The following is a 24,190-nucleotide window of genomic DNA, read 5'->3' as shown; positions in this document are numbered from 1 at the left end:
TGACATCAAATGCTGCTAAGAGATCCAGGAGAATTACCTGGGTCACATACTCCATCTCCTGGCATAGGTCATCTATCATGATAGGTTCAGTCCCAGACTTGGATCAGATAAATGTCCAGACAATTCGTTTTCCCTAGGAATAGCAGAGCTGAGATACCACTACATATTCCATCACGCTGCTTAAAAATGGCAAACAGGAGACTAGCCAATAGTTAACTGGGTCAAGCAGGATCCAATGATGATATTTTTTCAAGCAGGATGATACAATAGTCTCTTTCAACAGCATCACACTGTTCCTAAAGGATATACTTGCAACTTCCATCATTGAAGATGCCAGATGCCCTCTGGGAGCTTGAATCAACCATGAAATGTTAGGGTCAAAAAGCACCAATGGTCAGATACATTCAGAATTATGATTAACTGTGGAGACTAAATCAGAACTATGTCTGTAATTTGTGAAAAGTAACGTTCACAAATTGTAAGTATTTGAAAAACGCAGCAAAATAAAGGCAATGAATACACACTGGCCTGGTTTGCACATAATGCTAACCACCCATGGTTTGGATTGCTGAATTCTGGGTTGTCATACTGTGTAAACCTGGCCATGCTAACAAACCATGGTTTGTTAATCACAAACAACCCAGAAAGAGAAACCATCATTTATTGTTGGATTGTGAACTCTGGGCTGCCTAAACCATGTGTTGTCGTTATGTGTGAACCAGAATCACGGGTTGTTCGTGGGTTGTTTTGCCAGGCTACAGAGACGGCAGGCAAAAGTGGTAAACAAAGAAACCCCCCAGCCAATCTACATGCCAGTACTACAGTGCTGCAAAAGCATTTGGGATACAGGGAGGGAGCAGGCAGAGGAGGGAAGCAAACAAGCCAGGAATTGTGAAACAACCCACCGTTTTTTCAGTTGTCTGCCAGACAAACCCTGGGTAGCACAACAAACAAACAAACCAGAGGTTAGCATTATGTGTGAACCAGGCCACTAAATTCTAAGAAACCTACTTAGCCACGTTCTTGGTTTCCATAGCCCTCCAACAATTATCCCTCTTTTAGATATGCAATTTAAAGTGTGTTTTTTTTTAAGTTACCACTAAATCAACACACACACAGCGTTCTACATAAAGCAATTTATTGTTCAAAATTATGGACACTAGAGACCGTTTTTGTCAATACATACTTCATGAATAGCCTATCAGCATCGCTGAACAACATCAGGTTACTCTTGTTTGATTAGGTTTAAAGCCAACATAACATAGTATGAATAACGCAGGAACAGCAATATTAGAAAAACTAAAGATGGTCTCTCCATAAAGAACAAGCAGAGAACTGCAATATTGAGGTACTCATCTCAATTTCTTTCAAGCAACTAACTGCATAGATCCTTCTGCGTACTTGAGACTGGATATTTACTCTGCATAGCTTTTACAACAACATCTTATAACATAATGAAAATTCTCCGTATTTAACCCTAAAGCAGCATATTACACATGCACTGATGGAAACACATTCCGTGTAGTACTGCTGTCGTTCAAAACACCCTACAGAATTTGGGAATTCTTGGTGAAAGCATCCAACGTCAAATAAGATTTCTCTATGGAAAGAAAGTCTAGACTGCAGCATCCAAGAAAATGGATTAACTCAATATTCAGCTGTTGTTTGTGTAGCATGAATGTACACAGTCTTCGTATTTAAAGTCTTCATGGAGGTTTCCTCTGTAATCTCTGGCGGGGGGAAAAGGAACATTACTAGCAAAAGTAACAGACAACAGATATTCTCATTTTCAAATAAAGTACCAGTCATTTTCTCAACTAAAGAAGCTTGAGCAATAACTCTTAAAGAAAATTCAGAGCATATCACAGTAAAAGATTTAGATTTGCAATCCCTAACAAAGAGCTTTATGATTTGTTTGTGATGTGTAAATCAATTTAAGGACTTCTATGCACACCTAAGCAAGCTCATGTTTACGTTCCCCACCTTTCTAACCCCCTTCCTTGGGGGCTGGTTCCAGAAGGTGATGTTGGGGGGCTCCTGCTCAACACCTTGATCATTGGCCCATAATGTCTTTCAGGGATCTGTCCCCATGTTATTTATCAATCCACATGGAACTGCTGGGAGAACTCTGAGGATTTCGAGAGCGTTGTCACCAATACATGGATGGCAAGCAACTGTATTTCTTTTTCATCTAATGCCAAGGAAGATGCTGGGGTTCTGAATCAGAGCCTGGAGGTGATGGGGGGGGGGGGAGGCTACCAAACTGAAGCTTCATCCAGACAAGACAGATGTGATCTTGATCACGAAGGAGATGGACTGTGGAATAGGGATTCAACCTTGTTTTAATTGGGATTGTACTCCTCTTGAAAAATTGGATTTGTAGCTTGGGGTGCTCCTGCATTTGGCTTTGCATCTGGGTGATCAAGGTGGCAGCAGTAGCCAGAGTGCTTTTGCCCAGCTTTGGCTGGTGCACCAGCTACATCCACTCCAGAAGAAGTCAAATCTGCTATGGTAAAGCGTGCCTTAATTACATCAAATTTAGATTACTGCAATGCACTCTTCATGGAGCTACCTTTGAATAGTCTATCTTTGGATGCCTCAGATGGTCTACAATGTAGTAACAAGGATGCTAGTGGACATGTGTATGCCCATGGGGCGATGTTACACCTACACTTCAATGGCTGTAGTAGTTGCCAATCTGTTTCTGGGCACAATTCAGTGTTGGCAGCTTTAAAGCCCCACATAACTTGGGTCAAGGATACCTGAGCCATCGCTTCTTCATGAACCTGCCCGCTTTCGACAATCAGAAAGAGAGGCCTTCTCCGTGTCCCACCTAAGGTGGGGGATATGGCAAGAGGCAGTCTCTTCAGTGGCTGCACCAATACTATGGAACAACTTGCCTTGTGAAGTGCAGGCAGGCCCCTCTCTGGATGTCTTTAGACAATTTGTGAAGACATTCTATTCTGCCAGGCTCGCTAAATACCTGATCATCTATTTAAAGGTTGTGTTTAACTGTGGTCTCTGCCTCTGGTATATTTTTATTGTATTTTTTACATGATAAAAAATCATGTAAATTTTTAATTTAAATTTAAATTGTTGTATTGTTTGACTTTAAATTGTTTGACTTTAAATTGTTGTACGCTGCCATAAGTAGTGTATAAGCACTAGGGTTGACTAGAAATGTGTGTGCGTGCGTGTGTGTGTGTGTGTATGTGTATGTATATGTATACACACACACACACACGCACACAAATATAGAGGAGCAGTTCACATGTCACAGAAGCAAATTGTGGGTTAACCCACAATTTGTGGGGATGCATGGGCATGCAAGCCATGTCCAGTTTGTATAAGCAACCAACCAACCCCCATTCGTAGATTGTCAGCATGATGGCCAAGCCCAGACACTCTGGGTTGTTTAGGGGTTAAACAACCTAGAGTTAATCCAACAATAATTGTGGATTATCTCTGGATTGTTTAACCACTAAACAACCCAGAGTGTCTGGGTTTGGATATCACACTAAAAGCTACGAATGGGGCATGCATAGGCTGTTTATACAAACCAGAAGTGGCTTGCATGCTCCGTCCTTCCTCACAAATCATGGGTTAATTAACCCAATATTTGCCACCATCACATTCAAGCCAGGTGTTCTGGTGTCAAAGAGACATGTCTGGGTCACAGTGAAGTCCTTTCTGCTGCAACATATTATTATTAAGCTGTTCTGAAAGAACCAACAGTAATCTACAAGCTGGCTGTTCTGGTGAATCCAGAGACAGGGAGCAATGCTGGATGAATGAAAGGCCTGATAAATATGTTATCTGAATGGCATATGAGCTTGAACATTGAGACTGCTTTCCATACGGGTAACATCTGAAGGAAAGTGATCATGCGGAATAGGTGGGCTGTCTGATGTGGTTACTTTTCATGCCAGCTATGTCATGCACACAATTACTTCCCTTCAAATGTTACTAACCCAGCATGGGAAGCAACCATGCTCTTTGGGTAACAACATATGAACTGCGCTATCTCTAAGGTTCCTGTCCTATTCTTTACAATCTTCTAATCACATATAGGAATGAAAAATTAATCCTAATGCACTAGTTGTTTTTCTGATCTTGTCCCTTTGTAATATACATCAATTTAATACTAGTACGTGGATATAAGAGAGCAAACACTTCTGTTACTTAATCAGGCTGGCTACAGAATATCCTCAGTCGAGAGATCTCAGCAGCATTTAATGTTCAAAGACATTTTGGTGAATCATAATTGGTATCGAACATTAAGAACTCATTTAATCCATCCTTCAGGTTGCAGCAAGCTTTCAGCTACTTTTGCAAGGCTGATGCCTTCTAAGCTTGGACAGCTGTGAAAAAAGAAGAAAGGGACCAAGCACACTGACTGAAATAATACAAGCTTGGATTCTGACAACTGTAAGCTGATGTTCACTCACTGGAGCAGAGTTGGCCCATCTCCCCCTTCCTGCCGCAGCCTTACGAAAAGCTACTCCTGAGGTTTGGTGGATTCCTCAGAACAGCATGGGATGGCATGGACAGTTGCTACTCCTGAGGTTTGGTGGATTCCTCAGAACAGCATGGGATGGCATGGACAGTTGCAGTAAGAAGAGGGGCATAGAAAAGGGCACTGTTGGTTCTAAGCCCATGGTGTTTAAAGAATTTGTATCCCACTTCTTGGGCTCAAGGCATCTAAAACACTTAGGTTTACAATGGATTAAAAATGCATCATATGAAAATTAGATGCAATCAATGGCAAGTACTTCCCAGAAATGCATTTAAGGCTTCCTGTACAGGATAGTTAAAGTCATTATTTGATTGTCCCTGTACCATCCATTCTGTTCAGAATGGAGGAACAGGTTTCACTAGTATTTTCACACCCTGTGAAAAGTACTCCCTCTTTAGTTGATTTTTCAATGTGGTACGTCTGTAAAGGAAAGGAAGTGCTTGCAGTATGGCTGAATTCTAACACATATACACACACAGCTCTTCTTCCTAGTACATAGCATTTCGGTAGCATGAGCACTCCAACCTGCTGCTCTTTCAGCACCATTTCTTTCTCAAAAATTGGTAATCTTACATTCTTAGAAATAACTGTATCATTACATAGGATTGTCTGTGTGACTGTGTCACTGAGAACAATGAAGCAGATTCAGAGTAAAGGCAATGCTTTCTGCCCTCACTCTGGGATTGTGACATCATCATATTTACAATGTGATCCCCAGACTGGATGGGATCACGTTACCAGGAAACTGAAAACAAGGAGAGAAAACTGACAGAGTAGATGATTAAAAAACAAATATAGGTGAACCAGAGGCAAACAAGCAGTCGATATAGTGATCAGGGTATATGAAATCCCTCACCACCACCATCGCCACACACACACACACACACACACAGCTGAATTTCACTGATAATGTGCATTCATCATCTAGCACAGCCCTATTACAAACAGACTCTATTAAAATAGCCCTATTAAAAGCAAAGACTCTGAACCTAGTCTTGTAGTTCTGGATGTGCATATGTGTACATACACACACACAAATGAGCTTTGGCTTAGCAGAATTTTAACAACTGTCAGAGGAACAGTATCTCAAAAGTGGAAGCCCAAATGTCTGTCTATAGGTGTTTTGCATGCAGAAGATCCCAGGTTAAATCCCCAGCATCTCCAGACAGGGCTATGAAAGAATCCTGCCTAAAACCCTGGAGGGCCACTGCCAGTCAGTGTCAACAACACTGAACTAGGTGGCCCAATGGTCTGGCTCAGTATAAGGCAACTTCCTCTGTTCCTATCCCATTAGCCATTAATTCCCCCACTCCTCATCTTCTTTTGCCTTTCTAGCTGTGAGATATTATTTACCCACTGTCTTTTGCCTGCTATTTCTTTTATTACATTCAGGGTTCAATCCTATGAGTTGCACCCTCAATGACTGCAAGCCCCTGAATTCGGAGGCTTATGGTCATCCTATGCAGGGTGAGAGGAGTGGCAGAGGCAATCTTTGCCTCTCTGACCCCCACCCCTGCATTTTTCGCTAGACAGGGTTTTTTGCACCTCTGGCTGTGGTGCTTCAGAAGGTGAGGAAAGGAGGCAAGAGAGGCCTCAGGCCTCAGTATCCTGGCCTTTCCAGTCTCCTCCCCTCCCCGCCCACCGAAAAAAACCCTTCTGCCTTCTCCGCGTCCGAGTTCCCGACCTCAGAGAGCAGTTGGCGCAGTTCTTTCTGTGCTGGCTGCGAGGGGTAGGAGCTCCAATTCCCCCCTCCAAGGTTGGAGCACTGTCTCTGGCATCGTACTGGGAAATCCAAAATATCCTATGGGCCCTCAGGCACTGTCTATGGGTTATAGGATTGCTCCTTTAGTGGCTTTAATACAAAAGTTAATTATGAAGTTGTTCTACAAAACATTCATAAGTGTACTGAACTAAGCGGTGATTAAGTACAACTTTTAGTCAACAACCACAATCCCAAGAAGCATACAAAAAAAGATCCATACACTCAGATATGCAGTTTTCCAAGATGCTCACTTGTGGGAACTGAATAACAGTCAAACCCATTGGGAGATGTTTTCAATAGACAGCTCTTAAGAGCTTATACAAATGTCTTACCTCCCCTGCACTAATTTGCAGCTGACCCTGTTAAAACATTCCTTAATCTATACACATAAACACAAAGGGGGAGAAATAAAAGTGAAAGGCCCCTCTTAACATTTAGTCATGCTATGTGAGCTACTGATACAAAGCCAAGTGCAAGAATGCCACTGCAGTGTGCAAAGACAATAACCTGTATTTTTATAACCCACTTTATCTCACAGATAGAAGTGATTTCCAGAAAGCTATCTGGAATCTCAACACTCTTCTCTGGCACAAGTGTCCACTATTCAGATCTCACTATCAAAATAGCTGGTGGGTGTGGGGAGAATAATCCTATGCATGTTTATTCAGAAGCCCCACTGTGTTCAATTATTTTCGCTACTGGGTAGGTGTGTTTAGGATTGCAGCCTTAATTCTGCACTGGGCTGCCAACTTTCCTGAAAAGTTAGAAGTGTCAGATAAAATTAAACCTTTTCTAAAGGCGCTAGGTCACAGATTTATAACTAAAGTTCAGCTCAGTCTTGCAGTCCAGACTAGGAATTCTAATAATCACAAAACAAGTCATGTTAAAAAGCTATACAATATGCCATGTCAGTTGTATCCATTTCTTTCCCAACTAATTTACTTGGCATTCTAATCTTTTATAGTTTGTGTTATACAGATACTTAAATGTTTACTCAAACAAGAGGCTAGCTGCCACTGATTTCATTTAAAGCTACTGCAGGTAAATATGAAGTCTGTCTTTAAATGAGTAAACCCAAAGATTGTGGTTAGCAATAAGGCAGTATGTAAGATAAGCCTGCAGAAACAAAAACTATAGAAAAGACATCATAGCCAGGTATTGCATTGCAATACATGTGCAATTGCTTCATAAAGCAAAGCTGGACCTCCTGACATTTATTTCACTGTGCTTTAATGAGTTCTGTCACCCTGGGTAGACACACCATCTGTAACAGCTAAATGACATCATTCTGTTTCCTCTGTTATCATTATAGCAGCACAAAAATATATCTGCTGTGAAGAGCATTTAGATTCAATGTACTAGAATCATAGAATAGTAGGGTTGGAAGGGGCTTATAAGTCCATCGAGTCCAAACCCCTGCTCAGTGCAGGAACCCAAGTCAAAGTATCCCTAACAAGTGGCTCTCCAGCTTCATCTTGAATGCCTCCAGTGTGGGAGAGCCCACCACCTCCCTAGGTAATTGGTACCACTGTTGTATGCTCTAACAGTCAGGAAGCTTTTCCTGATGTTCAGCTGGAATCTGGCTTCCTGTAACTTGAGCCCATTATTCCGTGTCCCGCACTTTGGGATGACTGAGAAGCGATCCTGGCCTTCCTCTCTGTGACAACCTTTCAAGGACTTGAACAGCGCTATCAAATCTCCCCTCAGTCTTCTCTTCTCAGGGCTAAACATGCCCAGTTCTTTCAGTCTCTCTTTATAGGGCTTTGTTTCCAGTCCCCTGACCATTTTCGTTGCTCTCCTCTGAACCCTCTCCAGTTAGTCTGCATCCTTCTTAAACTGTGGCACCCAGAACTGGACACAATACTCCAGATGAGACCTATTCAGTGCTGAGTAGAGGGGAACTAGTACTTCACGTGATTTGGAAGTTATACTTCTATTAATGCAGCCCAAAAGAGTATTTGCCTTTTTTGCCGCCACATCACATTGTTGGCTCATTTTCAGCTTGTGATTGACAACAATTCCAAGATCCTTCTCGCTTGTAGTATTGTTCAGCCAAGTGTCCCTCATCTTGTAACCGTGCATTTGGTTTCTTTTTCCTAGGTGCAGAACTTGGCATGTATCCCTATTAAATTTCATTCTGTTGTTTTCTGCCCAGCGTTCCAGCCTATCAAGATCACTTTATTTTTTGTTTCTGTCTTCCAGGGTATTAGCTATCCCACCCAAACATTTCGGGCCGAAAGCAAGGCAGCCGATATTAGAAAGGTTTAATGCCTGTTTGGAACAATGCAAGATTCCTGGTGTTTGGCGAAAGGCTAAGGTTATAGCAGTTCTAAAACCAGGTAAAGAGGCTAATAACCCTAAGAGCTACTGGCCAATCTCCCTTTTGTGCCATACTTATAAATTTTTTGAAAGACTGATACCAAATCGCCTAACTGTAGCTGTAGAACCCCTGCTTATACCGCAGCAGGCTGGATTTCGCACCGAAAGAAGCTGTACCGCACAAATCTTCAATCTAACGCACATCAAAGATGGATTCCAAAAGGGTAGCATAACAGGAACTGTATTTATAGATCTAACGGCTGCATATGATACCATCAACCTTAGGAGACTGAAACAGAAAGTATATGATAAAGACTTTAAACTTACAAACATTATTAGGAATCTGCTTCAGAACCGTAGGTTTTTCGTGGAATTCCAGGGAAGACGAAGTAGGTGGACGAATCAGAGGAATGGTCTACCACAGGGAAGTGTATTAGCTCCAACCCTCTTCATTATCTATACTAATGATCAACTGCTTCCTGCAGGCACTAATAATTATATATTTGCTGACGATCGGGCAACGGCCACACAAGGAAAAACATTTGAGGAGGTAGAACAACGATTAACCGAAGCTCTAGAAGAGCTGGATCGATATTACTGCGAAAACCAGCTAAGGCCAAATCCAGCAAAAACTCAGGCATGTGCCTTCCATCTACGCAATAAGCAGGCTGCTAGGAAGCTGCAAATTACATGGAAAGGAGTGTTATTGGAGCATTGCACTAACCCTAAATATGTAGGGGTTACTTTGGATAGGGCCTTAACATATAAACAGCATTGCATCAACACTGAACTGAAGGTCAGCGGAAGAAATAACATCATTAGGCAATTAACGAGCACTACTTGGGGTGCTAAACCCAGGGTTCTTAAGACAACAGCATCAGCCCTCTGCCACTTGGCCGGCGAATATGCCTGCCCAGTTTGGTATACATCAGCACATGCTGGGCAAGTTGACGTTGCTTTCAATGGGACAAGTAGAATCATTACCAGATGTCTAAAACCTACTTCTCTAGATAAGATCTACCATATAGCTGGCATTGCCCCGCCTGCTGTTCGTAGAGAAGCAGCAGCATACAAAGAGAGGCTTAAATCTTCAGTATCCAAACAACACCCTCTTTACGGCCTACAACCAGCTCCTCAGAGATTAAAATCCAGGAAAAGCTTCCTCAGATCGACGGAAAACTTTGATGAATTCAAAAGTAGAATGGACTTATGGAAAGCTACAAAGAATCAGCACTGGAGGGAACCAGCAGAGGAGCTGGCACCCGGTTCTGATGAAAGCTGGGAAGTTTGGAAATCATTGACTAGACTGCGCACGGGCACAACAAGATCTAGAGACACTTTGAATAAATGTGGTTATCCGGTGATCTCTGCCCTATGCGACTGCAGAGACTTTCCGACAACAACACATATGTATACTTGCCCTTTGTGCCCTGACCAATGCACAGACGAGGACCTTATGACAGCGCAACAGAACGCAATTAATGTTGCTACTTTCTGGGCAATATTTGTCTAATTTTTATATATTTTAACTTCTACATTTTATATTTTAAATGTTATGTGTTACAGTATGTTTTTCAATTGTGATGCTTCTGACATGAATAAATAAATAAATACCTCCTCCTCCAAGTCCTTAATAAAAATGTTGAAGAGCACTGGGCCCAGGACTGAGCCCTGCAGTACCCCGCTCGTTACCTCTCCCCAGTTTGAGAGGATTCCATTGATAAGCACTCTTTGAGTCCGATCCTGTAGCCAACTGTGGATCCACCTGATAGTTGTTTCATCTAGCCCACTTTGAACTAATTTGCTAACCAGGGTATCATGGGTCACTTTGTCGAAAGCTTTGCTGAAGTCGAGGTATATTATGTCCACAGCATTCCACAGTCCACAAGGGAGATTACCTGATCAAGGCAGGATTTGTTCTTGACAAATCCCTGTTGGCTTCGAGCAATCACTGCATTGTTTTCAAGGTGCTTACAGACTGATTGCTTTATCATCTGCTCCAGAATTTTCCCAGAGATTGATGTCAGACTGACTGGTCTGTAGTTCCCAGGTTCCTCCTGTTTGCCCTTTTTGAAGATAGGGACAACATTAGCCCTCCTCCAGTCATCTGGCACTTCCCCCGTCCTCCATGATTTCTCAAAGAGAATAGACAGTGGTTCTGAGAGTTCTTCTGCCAGTTCCTTTATCACTCTACGATGCAGGCCATCTGGCCCTGGAGATATGAACTCATTCAAAGTAATTAGGTGTTCCTTGACCATATGCATATCGATCTCAAGCTGCAATCCTGCCCCTTCAGCCTGTACTTCGCCTTTGCCAGGGGGGTCATAGACCCTGTTTCGGGAGAAGACTGAGCCAAAGTAGGAATTGAGCACTTCTGCCTTTCCTTTGTCATCTGTTATCATTTTGCCATCCTTATTTAATAGTTGAACCACCATTTCTTCCCTGTCTTTTACTATGCACGTATCTGAAGAAAGCCTTTTTTTGCTTTTAGCATCCCTTGCTAACCTCAGCTCATTCTCAGCTTTAGCCTTTCTGACGCCATCCCTGAAATTCTGTGCTCCCTGCCTGTACGCTTTCTTTGTAGCTTGGCCTTCCTTCCACTTCCTATATGTGTCCCTTTATGTTTTCAGGTCATCTCTAAGCTTTTTGTGAAGCCACATTGGCTTCTTCTGTCATCTTCCACCTTTTCTTCTTGATGGAATTGTTTGTAATTGTGCCTTGAGAATTTCCTTTTTTAAAAGCTCCCACCCATCTTGGACTCCTTTTCTCATTAGAGTCTCTTGCCATGGGACCTTATTTATCATTGTTCTGAGTTTATTACATTTGGCTTTCCTAAAATCCAGGGTACACATTTGGCTACACTCGGCTTTTGCTTCCTTTAGAACCAAGAGCTCAAGTATAACATGGTCACTTTCCCCCGGCCTTCCTGTGACTGCTATTTTATCCACTAAGTCATCTCTGTTGGTTAGGATCAAGTCAAGGATAGCTGATCCTCTACTTCCTTCCTCTACATTCTGTAGGAGGAAGTTACCTGCAAGTCAGGAATTTCCGGGAGGACCCATGTTTTGCAGAATTAGTCTCCCAACAAATATCGGGGAAATTGAAGTCCCCCATAACTAGCTTCCTTCAAACATTGGCAATTTGCTTTTCAAAAGTTTCATCCTTGTCTTCTCCTTGATTGGGTGGCTGGTAGTAGACTCCGACCGCCAGATTCCTTTTATTCTTTACTTCGTTTATTTAAACCCAGATGCTCTTGATGGGGCTACCAAGCTCAGCCTCCTGTATTTCTGTGCAGAGATAGGTATTTTTGTCATATAGTGCAACTTCACCTCCCTTTCTGTTCCTCCTTTTCTTTTTGAACAAGTTATATCCTTCAATTGCTGTATTCCAGTCACAGGAGTCATCCCACCAAGTCTCAGTTACACGTATCAAGTCATAATTTCCCTCCTGTATTAAGAGTTCAAGTTCGTTCTGTTTGTTTCCCATACTCTGGGCATTAGTGTATAGACATCGAAGGCCATGTGCTTTATAGTCTGGCTTTCTTCCTACATGTTTCTGAAGACTATTATTGGGCGCTATTAGAGCTGTTCTCTCTGTCGTAGTGCATGAGCCTTCATCCATTGTTACCCCCAACTTTACATCTCCCTTCCCCAAAGGATTCAGTTTAAAGCCCTCCTGATAAAGTTCTTTAGGCTGTGGCCAAACACATTCTTCCCAGCCTTTATGAGGTGCAACCCATCCCTTGCCAACACTCCATCTTCCAGGAAGTATAGCCTGTGGTCCCAGAATCCAAAACTCTCTTGTTGGTACCATCTTCATAGCCAGTCATTCATCCGGACTATTTTTCTTTCCCTTTCTATCCCTCTTCTAACTACTGGAAGGATGGATGAGAAAACTATCTGGGCCCCAAAATTCTTGAGTTTCCTTCCTTCAAAGTCTGACGTGATTTCTTTGTAGCTCCTCTTGGCAGTATCATTTGTTTCCACATGGAACTACATATAGATCCAACTGTTTTGTCCCCATGCTATTTAACATTTACATGAAACCATTGGGAGAGGTTATCTGGAATTTTGGGGTTCAGTGTCACCAGTATGCTGATGACACCCAACTCTACTTTTCCTTTCCATCTAATTCCAAGGAAGCTGTTGGGGTGCTGAACCAGTGTCTGTCGGCAGTAATGGACTGGATGAGGGCAAATTGAAGCTTAATCCGTGGAAAGAAGTTGAGAGCTCGCCCGCTACTCCTTTGGCTCGTTAGTGTTTACACGAGACCTGGAGTGCGGCCAAGCCGCGGCTGCCCTGAGGAGCCGCCACCGCGTTTCCCCAGGCGGGCAGCTGAGGGAATAGGAGGTGCCGCTGCCTTGGACTGCAATGTGCGCCCCGTTGCTGTTACTACTGCTGCAGCCGCAGCCGCCGCAGCCCTGAAGGAGCCATGACGGGCTGGAAGAAGAACATCCCCGTATGCCTGCAAGCCAAGCAGGAGAGAGGCATTCAGGAAGAACTCCTGGCTGGAGAAGAGTCCTGGGCTCCTGCAAGTGCATCAGGTGTTCTTGAAAAAACAAGATTTAGAAAGAAGACCCCTCAGGAATTGCCTACACTTAAAAAAGATGAGAGTCCCTATACTAAATCTACAATTTAGTAGATTTTAGTAGATTAGGCTGCCAGAGGCTGCTCGGGAAGGAGCCTGGGAAAGGAGGACCAGCCAGCAGCTGCACCGGGTGATCCTTGAGCCTGCTTCTGCCCCCGCCCACAGGTACTTAAGGCGGGGCTGCCAGAGGCAGCGCCTCGGCGTCGCGCCAAGTGCGACGCTAAGTGTGCACTTAGCGTCACATTTGGAGTCGCGTAGGACCTGAAGACCTACCCACCTGCTTCTCCAGGGACACCAGCAGCCACAATACCAGCAGCAAATAGCGGCAGCAGAGGGCAGCAGCTTTAAAGACAAGGGGAAAGGGGCAAACGTGGACTTTATCTGCTCCTTCTTAGCTGCTGTTCTCTTTTATCTTTTATATTCTTTTAAACTGTTGTGCTATTTATATCTTAACATCTTAATATGTGCCTGGGAGGACTATTGGGCAACTCAGGGAGTCAGAGAGGTGCCACCATAACTGTGGTCACGGACAGGGGGAGGTATGGTGCTGGGGGATTAACAGGCCAGCTGAGGAGAAGAGGGGCTAGACACCTTACAGCTGCCCCCTCTTCTGGTTCTTCCCCTAACCTGATGGTTCCTGGCAGCCTTACCAGTCTGCCCTCGGGTCTGGTGGTGCTGCTGCTGAATGCCAGGTCGGTCCAAAATAAAATCTCCCTCATCCATGATTTGATTGTGGATAAGGGGGCTGACCTGGCATGTATTACTGAGACCTGGGTGGGGGAACTGGGAGGGGTCACTCTCTCCCAGCTGTGCCCTCCTGGGTACTCGTGCAGCACCAACACCGACTTGAGGGTCGGGGAGGGGGGGTTGCCGTGGTCTATAGGAATTCAATCTCCCTCTCCAGGCTTCCTGCTCATTCGAGCGCAGATCTTGAGTGTTTGTACCTTGTGTTGGGTACCCGGGACAGATTGGGGATTCTGTTGGTGTACCGCCCACCCCGCTGCCCATCAGACTCCCTGCCTGAGCTGACGGAGGTGGTCTCGGACTTGGTGTTGAGGACCCCTAGGATGATGGTCCTGGGGGATCTCAACTTCCATGCCGAGGCCGCTGTATCCGGGGCGGCTCAGGACTTCATGGCCGCCATGACAACCATGGGGCTGTCCCAACATGTCATCGGCCCAACGCATACAAAAGGACACACGCTTGATCTGGTTTTCTCGACTGGGCAGGAGGATGGTGATCTGAAAGTGGAGGAATTAACATCTGTCCCTTTGTCATGGTCAGATCACTTCCTGCTGAGGTTTAGACTCCTGGCGGCCTTTCCCCTCCGCAAGGGTGGGGGACCTATTAAAATGGTCCGCCCCCGGAGATTAATGGATTCCGATGGATTCCAGAGGGCTCTGGGGGATTTTCCTGCTGGTATGGCTGGTGCTCCTGTCGAAGCCCAGGTCGCTCTGTGGAATGCAGAGATGACTCGGGCGATTGACATGATCGCACCCAAGCGCCCTCTCCCTCTGAGCAGAGCCCGGCCAGCTCCTTGGTATACACCTGAGCTGAGGGCAATGAAGCAAGAGGGGAGACGGCTAGAACGCAGCTGGAGGAAAACTCGTGCTGAGTCTGAACGAACACAGGTAAGAGCCCACTATCAAGCCTACTCTGTGGCAGTGAGGGTGGCAAAGAGACAGTTCTTTTCCACCAGCATTGCATCTTCTCAGTGTCGTCCAGCGGAGCTTTTCCAAGTGGTTCGCGGCCTGTTACATTCTGGGCCAGGGAGAGAGACGGTGGAACCCTCGGTAGCATGCTGTGACGAGTTTGCACGGCACTTTGAGGATAAAGTCGCTCAGATTCGTCATGAATTGGACACCACCATTAATGCAGTTCCACTGGTAGAGGCATTCAGAGCACCGTCTGGTCCAGTTTTATTGGATGAGATTCAGTTACTGAGGCCTGAGGATGCGGACAAGGTGCTTGGCCAAGTCCGATCGACCACTTGTGTGCTTGACCCTTGCCCTTCATGGCTTATTAAATCAAACGAGGGGTTGTCCGGCTGGGTCCAGTAGGTTGTAAATTCCTCCTTGAGAGAGGGAGTGGTGCCTGCTGCTTTAAAAGAGGCAGTAATTAGACTACTCCTGAAAAAGCCTAACCTGGACCCAGAGGATGTTAACAATTATAGGCCAGTGGCCAACATCCCCTTCCTGGGCAAGGTGCATGAGCGGGTGGTTGTAGGACAGCTCCAGGCACTCTTGAATGAAACAGATTATCTAGATCCATTTCAATCGGGCTTCAGGCCTGGTTTTGGAACGGAAACTGCCTTGGTCGCCCTGTGGGATGACCTCTGCCGGGGGAGGGACAGGGGGAGTACGACCCTGTTGATTCTCCTGGACCTCTCAGCGGCTTTCGATACCATCGACCATGGTATCCTTCTGGATAGGTTGTCTGGGTTGGGAGTAGGAGGCACTGCATTACAGTGGTTCCGCTCCTACTTGGATGGCCGATTCCAGAAGGTGGTGCTGGGGGATTACTGCTCTGTGCCATGGCAATTGTGCCATGGGGTTCCACAGGGCTCTATTTTATCCCCCATGCTGTTTAACATCTACATGAAACCGCTGGGGGAGGTTATTCGGAGGTGTGGGCTGAGGTGCCATCAATATGCAGATGACACCCAGCTCTACCTCTCTTTTACATCAAAACCAGGTGAGGCAGTGACTGTTCTGAATCAGTGCCTGGGCACGGTAATGGACTGGATGAGGGCTAATAAACTGAAACTCAATCCAGACAAGACGGAGGTACTGTTAGTGGGTGGTTCGTCTGCCCGGCTAGGTGATATTCAACCTGTTCTGGAGGGGGTTGCACTCCCCCTAAAGGATCAGGTTCGTAGTTTGGGGGTGCTCTTGGATCCAGAACTGTCACTTGAGGCACAGGTGAACTCAGTGGCACGGAGCACTTTTTATCAGCTTAGGCTGGTATACCAACTACGCCCTTATCTGGACAGAGATAGCCTTGCTACAGTTATCCATGCTCTGATAACTTCTCGTCTGGATTACTGCAATGCGTTATACGTGGGGCTGCCTTTGAAAACGGTCCGGAAACTTCAGCTGGTCCAAAATAGGGCAGCAAGATTGTTAACAGGGACTGGCCTGCGAGCTCATATTACGCCAGTACTTTTCCAGCTGCACTGGCTGCCAGTCCATTTCCGGGCCCGATTCAAAGTGCTGGTGTTAACATTCAAAGCCATTAACGGCTTGGGGCCAGGTTACCTGAAGGATCGCCTCCTCCCATATGTGCCTGCCCGGACCTTAAGATCATCATCAGCGGCCCTTCTCCGTGAGCCCCTGCCAAAGGAAGTGAGGCGGGTGGCTACTAGGAGGAGGGCTTTTTCTGCTGTGGCACCCCGGCTCTGGAATGAGCTCCCTAGTGAGGTTCGCCTGGCGCCTACATTGTATTCCTTTCGGCACCAGGTGAAGACCTTTTTATTTTCCCAGGCATTTTAGCATTTTAGCTTTCTAAATTTTTATCTTTGCTGTTTTAAATCTGTATTTTAAACTCCTGCACTGCTGGTAGGTTTTATTGTGGTTGTATTGTTATATTGTGGTTTTAATGTTCTGTATATTTTAAATTGTTTTATTGTGTGTTGCTTGGATTTAATTTTTGTGAACCGCCCAGAGAGCTTCAGCTATTGGGCGGTATAGAAATGAAATAAATAAATAAATAATCCAAACGAGACAGAGGTGCTCCTGGTCAGTTGAAAGGTGGATCAGGGAATAGGGATTCAGCTTGTGCTGGATGGGGTTACACACCCCTGAAGACACAGGTTTGCAGCTTGGGTGTAATTCTGGATTCAGCTCTGAGCCTGGATGCACAGGTTTCAGCGGTGGCCAGGAGTGCATTTGCACAGTGAAAGCTGAAACAGCTTCACTGGCTCCCAGTCTGTTTCCGGGCACAATTCAAAGTGCTGGTCATGTCCTATAAAGCCCTATATGGCTTGGGTCCAGGTTATCTGAAAGACCATATTCTCCCCTGTGAGCCTACTCATGCCCTGAGATCTTCAGGGGAGGCCCTTCTCGCCATCCCGCCACCATCACAGGCACGCCTGGTGGGAACGGGACAGTGCCTTCTCGGTGGCTGCCCCAAGGCTCTGGAACGCCCTTCCCAAGGAGGCGAGAGTGGCACCCTCCTTGATAGGCTTTCAAGGCATGTAAAAACTTTTTTGTTCCAGCAGGCCTTTGGGGATAATTAGTCTGGACCTGTAAGAATATGATGGATGGATACTTCATTTCTTGTTGTCTTTTAACGTTTTGATGTTTTATACAATTTTAATATTATTGATGATTTAATTATATTTTTTAACTTTTGTATACTTCTATTTATACTTCTATTTATAGGTTTTAATTGTACAAGTTTTAATGCTGTAAAGCTGCCTTGAGCCCCAGTATTGGGAAAAAGGCAGGATATTAACGTCAACAACAACATGCTTCTCATCGCATTCCAATTTTTGCTCATGTCTTTGCTAAGGGCTGGTATATAGGTTTGGTTTTCTCCTCCTCTTTCAGGTGCTGGAGCCCAGTGAAGTCACTGCCTTTTTTATTTCTGCATGTACACAGGGTTGTTAGGGTTGTTTTTTGCTTTTTGCAAACACCCCTCTCCTCTCTCCATTAATTTGGTTGCTTCATGCCAAGGATGAGAGTGAGTTATGTCCTACCAAGCACAGTTTTGCCTTACATTAACTTTATCATCTGTTAAGTTTGCCTCTAATGTGTCACATTCAGAGGATGAGAAGATTCAATCTGCAATAGGAGATTCACACTAGACTGTCGTTGTTCAGTCGATAAGAACTGAAATTATGTCCAACTCTTTGTGACCCCATGGACCATAGCATGCCAAGCCTTCCTGTCCTCCGATCTCTCCCGGAGTGTGCTCAAGTTCATATTCATTGCATCAGTGATGCTATCCAGCCATCTCATCCTCTGCCGTCCCCTTCTCCTTTTGCCTTCCATCTTTCCCAGCATCAGGGTCTTTTCCAGGAAGTTTTCGCATTAGGTGGCCAAAATATTTGAGCTTCAGTTTCAGTATCTGTCCTTCCAATGAGCAGTCAGGGTTGATTTCCTTTAGGATTGACTGATTTGACCTCCTTGCAATCCAGGGGACTCATAAGAGTCTTCTCTAGCACCACAATTCGGACCTCCGTCCATAGTTCCTCAGGCACTCTATCAGGTCTAATCCCGTAAATCTATTCCGCACCTCCACTGTATATTTATAAGGGATAAGATTTAGGTCATACCTGAATGGTTTAGTGGTTTTCCCTATGTTCTTCAATTTAAGCTGAAATTTTGCGAAAAGAAGCTCATGATCTGAGCTGCAGTCAGCTCCAGGTCTTGTTTTTACTGACTGTATAGAGCTTCTCCATCTTTGGCTGCAAAGGACATAATCAATCTGATTTCGATATTGACCATCTGGTGATGTCCATGTGTAGAGTTGCCTCTTGTGCTGTTGGAAAAGAGTGTTTGCTATGATCAGCGTGTTCTCTTGACAAAACTCTATGAGCTTTTGTCCTGCTTCATTTTGTACACCAAGGCCAAGCTTGCCTGTTATCCCGGTGATTTCTTGACTTCCTACTTTAGCATTCCAATCCCCTATGATGAAAAGGACATCTTTTTTTTGGTGTTAGTTCTAGAAGGTGTTGTAGGTCTTCACAGAACCGATCAACCTCAGCTTCTTTGGCCTCAGTGGTTGGGGCATAGACTTGAATTACTGTGATGTTGAATGGTTTGCCTTGGATTCGTACTGAGATCATTCTATCGTTTTTAAGATTGTACCCCAGTACTGCTTTTCCCACCCTTTTGTTGACTATGAGTGCTACTCCATTTCTTCTAAGGGATTCTTGCCCACAGTAGTAGATATAATGATCACCTGAATTAAATTCACCCATGCTTGTCCATTTGAGTTCGCTGATTCCCAAGATGTCGATGTTCAATCTTGCCATCTCATGTTTGACCACCTCCAGCTTACCTTGATTCATTGATCTGACATTCCAGGTTCCTAAACAATATTGTTCTTTATAGCATCGGATTTTCTTCTTTTCCCCTTCATGGATCACTGCCTTGTTGTGGCGAAGGGGCTTGTGTAACTCAGTGAAGCCATAAGCTATGCCTTGCAGGGCCACCCAAGATGGACAGGTCATGGTGGAGAGTTCTGACAAAATGTGGTCCACTGGAGAAGGAAATGGCAACCCACTCGAGTATTCTTGCCAAGAAAACCCCATGGAACGTATCACAACTAGACTACCACACGATTAATATCAGAATTAAGCTATCAAGTGGATTTATTTTTAAGATTGCTGTGAAGAAATGCCATGTATGTAACTGCTGTGGTTCTGTAAAGACTGTGTGTGGCCTCTGAGAGGCTATAATGCATCTGTGTAGACCTAAGGCCTAGTGTTGTTGTTGTATTAACAGCTTGTTTAGTAATAGCTGCCTGGTGATGTCCTGAAGGAAGAGAGAGGGATGGATGATCACTTTGAATATTTATAGAAGGGGTCTGGATCAGGTAAATTTGATTCTGATTAGCTGGGGGCTCTATCTAGGTGGAAAAGAACAGCTGGGAAATGACAGTTGACAATTAAAGAGTTGACAATTAAAGATTCAGGGAGTCCTATTCGTAATCATTAAGGGAGAAGGTCTTACTGGTTGGTGGATAGTATAACAGAAGGACTAGGAGAAAGAAAAGAGAAAGGGAATAGCTAAGGCCTGAATATTAAAATATTCCTTCTCTGTGGGATAACCAAATGTGTCCGATGAAGATTAGGTGTAGGGAGCAAGCAGCTATAGCATGCCAGGAGGCTGCCCTAAGATCTTGCCAGCAGAAGATTACACAAGCAGGCATTAAAACCCAGATAAATGGTCCAAGCAGCCAGAAATACAACAGGAGAAGCTTTGGGAATCAGAGGAAGACTGTGCCCAAGAGGTGGACCTGGTTGTGAGTGTATTTAGCTGGGGTGAAAGTTTAGGGAGTTTGGCCTTAGCTAAAAGAAGTCATTAAGAGGCTTGTAGCAACAGTGTATCTTAAGTCCTTAAGAATTGTCAGTAAACAGTCTTTTTAAAACTCCAAACTAAATATTAATATTCCCTTAAGTACAAAATACCCCTTTAATAAAAAATGTTTAACAGTTCATCTTTTCTCTAGTGTTGGTGCCCATCTCATGCCTAAGCCTCTTACACCAAGCTACTAGGAGGTTTTACAGTATTCTAAGAGAATTGATGGCAGTGGGGAAGTGGCAGCAAGAGAATTGGTGGCAGTGGGGAAGTGGCAGCAAGAGAATTGGTGGCAGTGGGGAAGTGGCAGAGAGTCCCTTAGGCTTTGAAACATAAGCATTTGCTAAAAATAAGAAACCCCAGAGGTGCCACCACCTAAGTGGAGCAGTTTCCCCCTTGGTGGTAGCAGTGCTGGAGAGAAAATCCCCCACAATTCCACACCCTCCTCTACATCTGTATAAGTCCATAGTCCTCCCCCTTTTCCCACACGTTTGCTATGCAGATGTTTATCAATCCACAAGCAATCTTATGTCAAGAATGATAAGGTATCATTGCATCTCAGCTGCTTTGTACAATTTATGACAAATCAGTGGTTTTATAAAAAAAAGAGAAGTATCTGTGGAACCAAGTCATTGTAATAAGAATCTGAATTCTATGCACTGGTCATTGCCTCCCCCCACTATATGACCTGTTTCAGGGGATATGCCATTTTCAATAACTATAACACTGCGATTGTAGATCTGTCAAACCTCAACCTCTTCTTTAAAAAATGCTGATGCCGTGAAAAAGTTACCAAAATGGATGCAAGACTAGCTACAGTTAAGACTGAACTGCCCCAAGATTTCTAGCATATGCAAAGAATCTAGGTGTGGACAGGATCAGGCTCGCTTCACAATGCCTTTGGAGAAAGACACAAGCAATAGGGATTGTGGTTGCTGAAGTGACCTTCCCCAATGCCTGGAGCAAATGAAAAGCTCTGTTCACAGTCATGGTTTCTACAGTGAAGGCATGATAAAGTGGGTCAGGATTGCACCTACTAGCTATCCCACCCTTAACCTATGCACTACAATAGCCCTGACGTGTTCAAAAAGTACCATCCCAGATCACACATGTATGGTCTATTCACAAGGTCTATCTGAATGCATGTAGGACAGGGGCAGGATCAATAGGTACAATCCTTCCCCAATCACTTACATTCACTGTGTATGTCCTATTGTGTGAAGAGTCCTCCTTTCTTTCTGCACATCAAGCACTGTATGTCAGAAGCTACAAGATTCATGCTTCATTGGATTTTATGTAGAGCTCAGCATGAAGCTAAAGACCACAGCTCACCCCTACCTTACGCACTCTGGGCATGCCAGAGGACGCAGGGGAGGTCTGAGATGATCTTTCAAGTCTGGCAGAAAGTGAGATGCTCCCCCTCCAAGTTCTCTGTGAAGACTCAGGAGGAGGGGGGGAAGGCATCTCTCACTTTGTGCTTGACAGCTAAGGGATCAGCAGGCAGTAGTTGCCAAAGTCAAGCCTATGGTTGCTACTAGTGACCATCTGTGTGAACCACTGATAAAATGCTCTGCCATCCCCTTTTATCCATAACTACTACTTGAAAACAAACAAAAAATCCTAAATAGTACTTACCAGTAAGTTTCTGAGTACACTATGTCTTACTACAAAATGTTATTTCATGAAACTATTTAAATAAGTGATTCAAGTGAAATAAGTCACAAGTTAAGTTTAACGTTGTCAGTGTTCTCAAATAACCCAATTTAACACTAGATTTTAATATCCGTAACTTAAGCCAGATCATACACATCAGTATGCTAAATCAATAGTTCTGTGTCTCCTGGAGTTCTGGCAATTAAGACAACACCAAAATAAGGCTTTTAAAATTTTTTAAGAGTTTCTTACTGAAGCTGCAGCACACATTTAAAAAACGTTCATGACCGATCAACCTAAGCTAAGTGATGTGTTTAGCCTTAACTTACTAAAGTAATATAAGACAAAAAGAGAAGATATTTTCTTAAATGAGATATATTTCAAGCAGCCAATATCCGATTACTATACATCTTACTCTTTGCCAATTATTTTACCAAGCCAGTTATTTCACTATGATAATTGTCAGACAATCTAGATGGAACACTTACTGTAATAACTTTTTTTTGCCCTGTAGCTTTGACAGAAGCTGAAAATAAGCTTCACCCTAACAATAAAATGCAATACTCAACTCCTACTAGGCAATACATTTTCTCACGTCATCAAGATTTCAAGGACTGCTTCATCTTCCAATTACACATGTTGTTGTACTTTGTTCTTCATGTCTATTTCAAAAGCTTAATGACAGCAAATGCTTCAATTTCAAATGTTTTATGTGTATACCTATACCATGTGTATGTGTATAACATGGTATATACCTATACCATGTTATGTGTATAACTATACCAGCATACAGTACCCAATTGAGAAGTGACTCCATGATAGCACTGGAGACGGAGAAAACCCTTTCATGACCCAATACCTGTTGCATTTTCAGTTCTTGCCTTTCTATTAATTACAACATACCCAAACAAAAATATCCTGGGATAAAAGTAGTTTACCAAAAGCATCAGAGTACTGGGGAGAGTGGATGTGCCGCACAATGCATTTTCCTTTAACAGATTAGCCTAGTTCTCACTGGGTTAATAAGCAAATGTTAGTAAAACCTATGGGTAGAATTCAATGCTGCCCTTGCATGGGCAGCCCAAGCGTGTCGCTGCCAGCAGTGACAGCACAAGCACAGCCCCTACCGCTTGTGGCTGCGATGTAGTGCTTCCACAACATGAAATGTTCGTTTCCAGGAGGGGCATGACCTGCCCCTTCTGGAAATGAGCATTTCTGCTTGTTTTGGCACTTGTGGCCACCACAGTAGGGGCCACCCACCTCCACACCACCACTGGTATGCCAGGGCTGCCTAGGCAAGAGCAGCGCTGGATCCTACCCAATGTGCCATCTGTACCACTTCAGACTGCAGGCTCAAATGACTGAATGTTCCTCCACACAAAGTAATTCCTCCCACACTGGAAGCTATTATGTCAGAAGACAGGGTTCTAGCCCAGCCTTCACCCTGCTGTGCCAGTTTCCTAGGTTTATAATTCCTTGGGCCCTTTCCCCTCCCCCTTAAAGTACTATACATGTTAAAATCTTAACAAATGGAGGCTTTTTTCTTATGCAAACTGCAAGTATGTGTGTTGGGGAGGGGGGAGTGATATGGATTGGGACCATAGGAGGGGGCAAAGGGTTAAAGTTCCCTTGCCCCACATGCCAAGGTCTTGATCCATATCAGGTCCCCTCGGCTTGCTTTTGAGTAGGTAAAAAGAGCTGACGTAGTTGCATGCTACGTGTTACAGTTAAGATGTAGTTTGACCCTAAGCAATAGTCCTAAGTTTATCAAAAGTAACTAATGATTAAAAATAAACACTGAAGAGAAGCTTAGAACAGTAAAAGATTTAACCCAACATGAAATACAGTTAACCTGCTTTGCCTGAGGACAACTCTCCATTGCTTACCCTCTGTTAATGCTTCATCCAGGAACAATTTTAGTCGCCTGCTTCTGAGTCCAAACACTTTTCCTGTTTCATGCAGGAGCCCTTGATATGTTAGTCCATTCTGACCAACTGGATTCTCCATTAGAAGAGTTCCCACCACACCATTCAAGCACTCTGGAGAAAATAAGTTGTTATGATTCTTGGCAGAGAAAAGAAAAAAACAGTGTTTACCTTGTATCCTACAGGGATAGATTTCTTCTACACCCGCTTGAAAATGCCATGCCTGCCTCAGGCTACAATTCTATTCCCACTGACTTGGAAGTAAGTCCCACTGAACTCAATAGGACTTGCTTTTCAGTAGACATGTATAGGATTGGACTGCCATTCATTATTCCACAACCTAACAGAGGTTATTGGGCAGAGGCTGCCTAATATACAGACGGGTTTCTATTAAAACTAT

At 44.1% G+C, this 24,190-nt stretch overlaps 1 protein-coding gene across 2 annotated transcripts in view; it reads right to left on the bottom strand.

The window, feature by feature from the left end:
- Nucleotides 1-1,121: 1,121 nt before the first annotated feature.
- IARS1 (isoleucyl-tRNA synthetase 1) overlaps nt 1,122-24,190 on the bottom strand; it is a 131,920-nt gene continuing 108,851 nt past the window's right edge. Inside the window, exons 34-35 of one of the 2 annotated variants that reach the window (XM_084839856.1) lie at nt 23,752-23,904; nt 1,122-1,730 (exon numbers count right to left, since the gene is read on the bottom strand). In XM_084839856.1, coding sequence (XP_084695982.1) covers nt 1,648-1,730; nt 23,752-23,904 — 236 coding nt within the window. In that variant the 3' untranslated portion in view covers nt 1,122-1,647. Of the gene's footprint in view, nt 1,731-4,182; nt 4,362-23,751; nt 23,905-24,190 lie in introns of those variants that run through there. The other variant, XM_084839857.1, reaches the window with a different exon arrangement.

Source organism: Heloderma suspectum, chromosome 2, assembly GCF_057233095.1.
Source record: "Heloderma suspectum isolate Gila_16-S chromosome 2, 16-S_ref, whole genome shotgun sequence".
Lineage (NCBI taxonomy): Eukaryota > Metazoa > Chordata > Lepidosauria > Squamata > Helodermatidae > Heloderma > Heloderma suspectum.
Note: the sequence above shows the minus strand (reverse complement) of the source record. Positions and strands in the feature narration are given on the sequence as shown.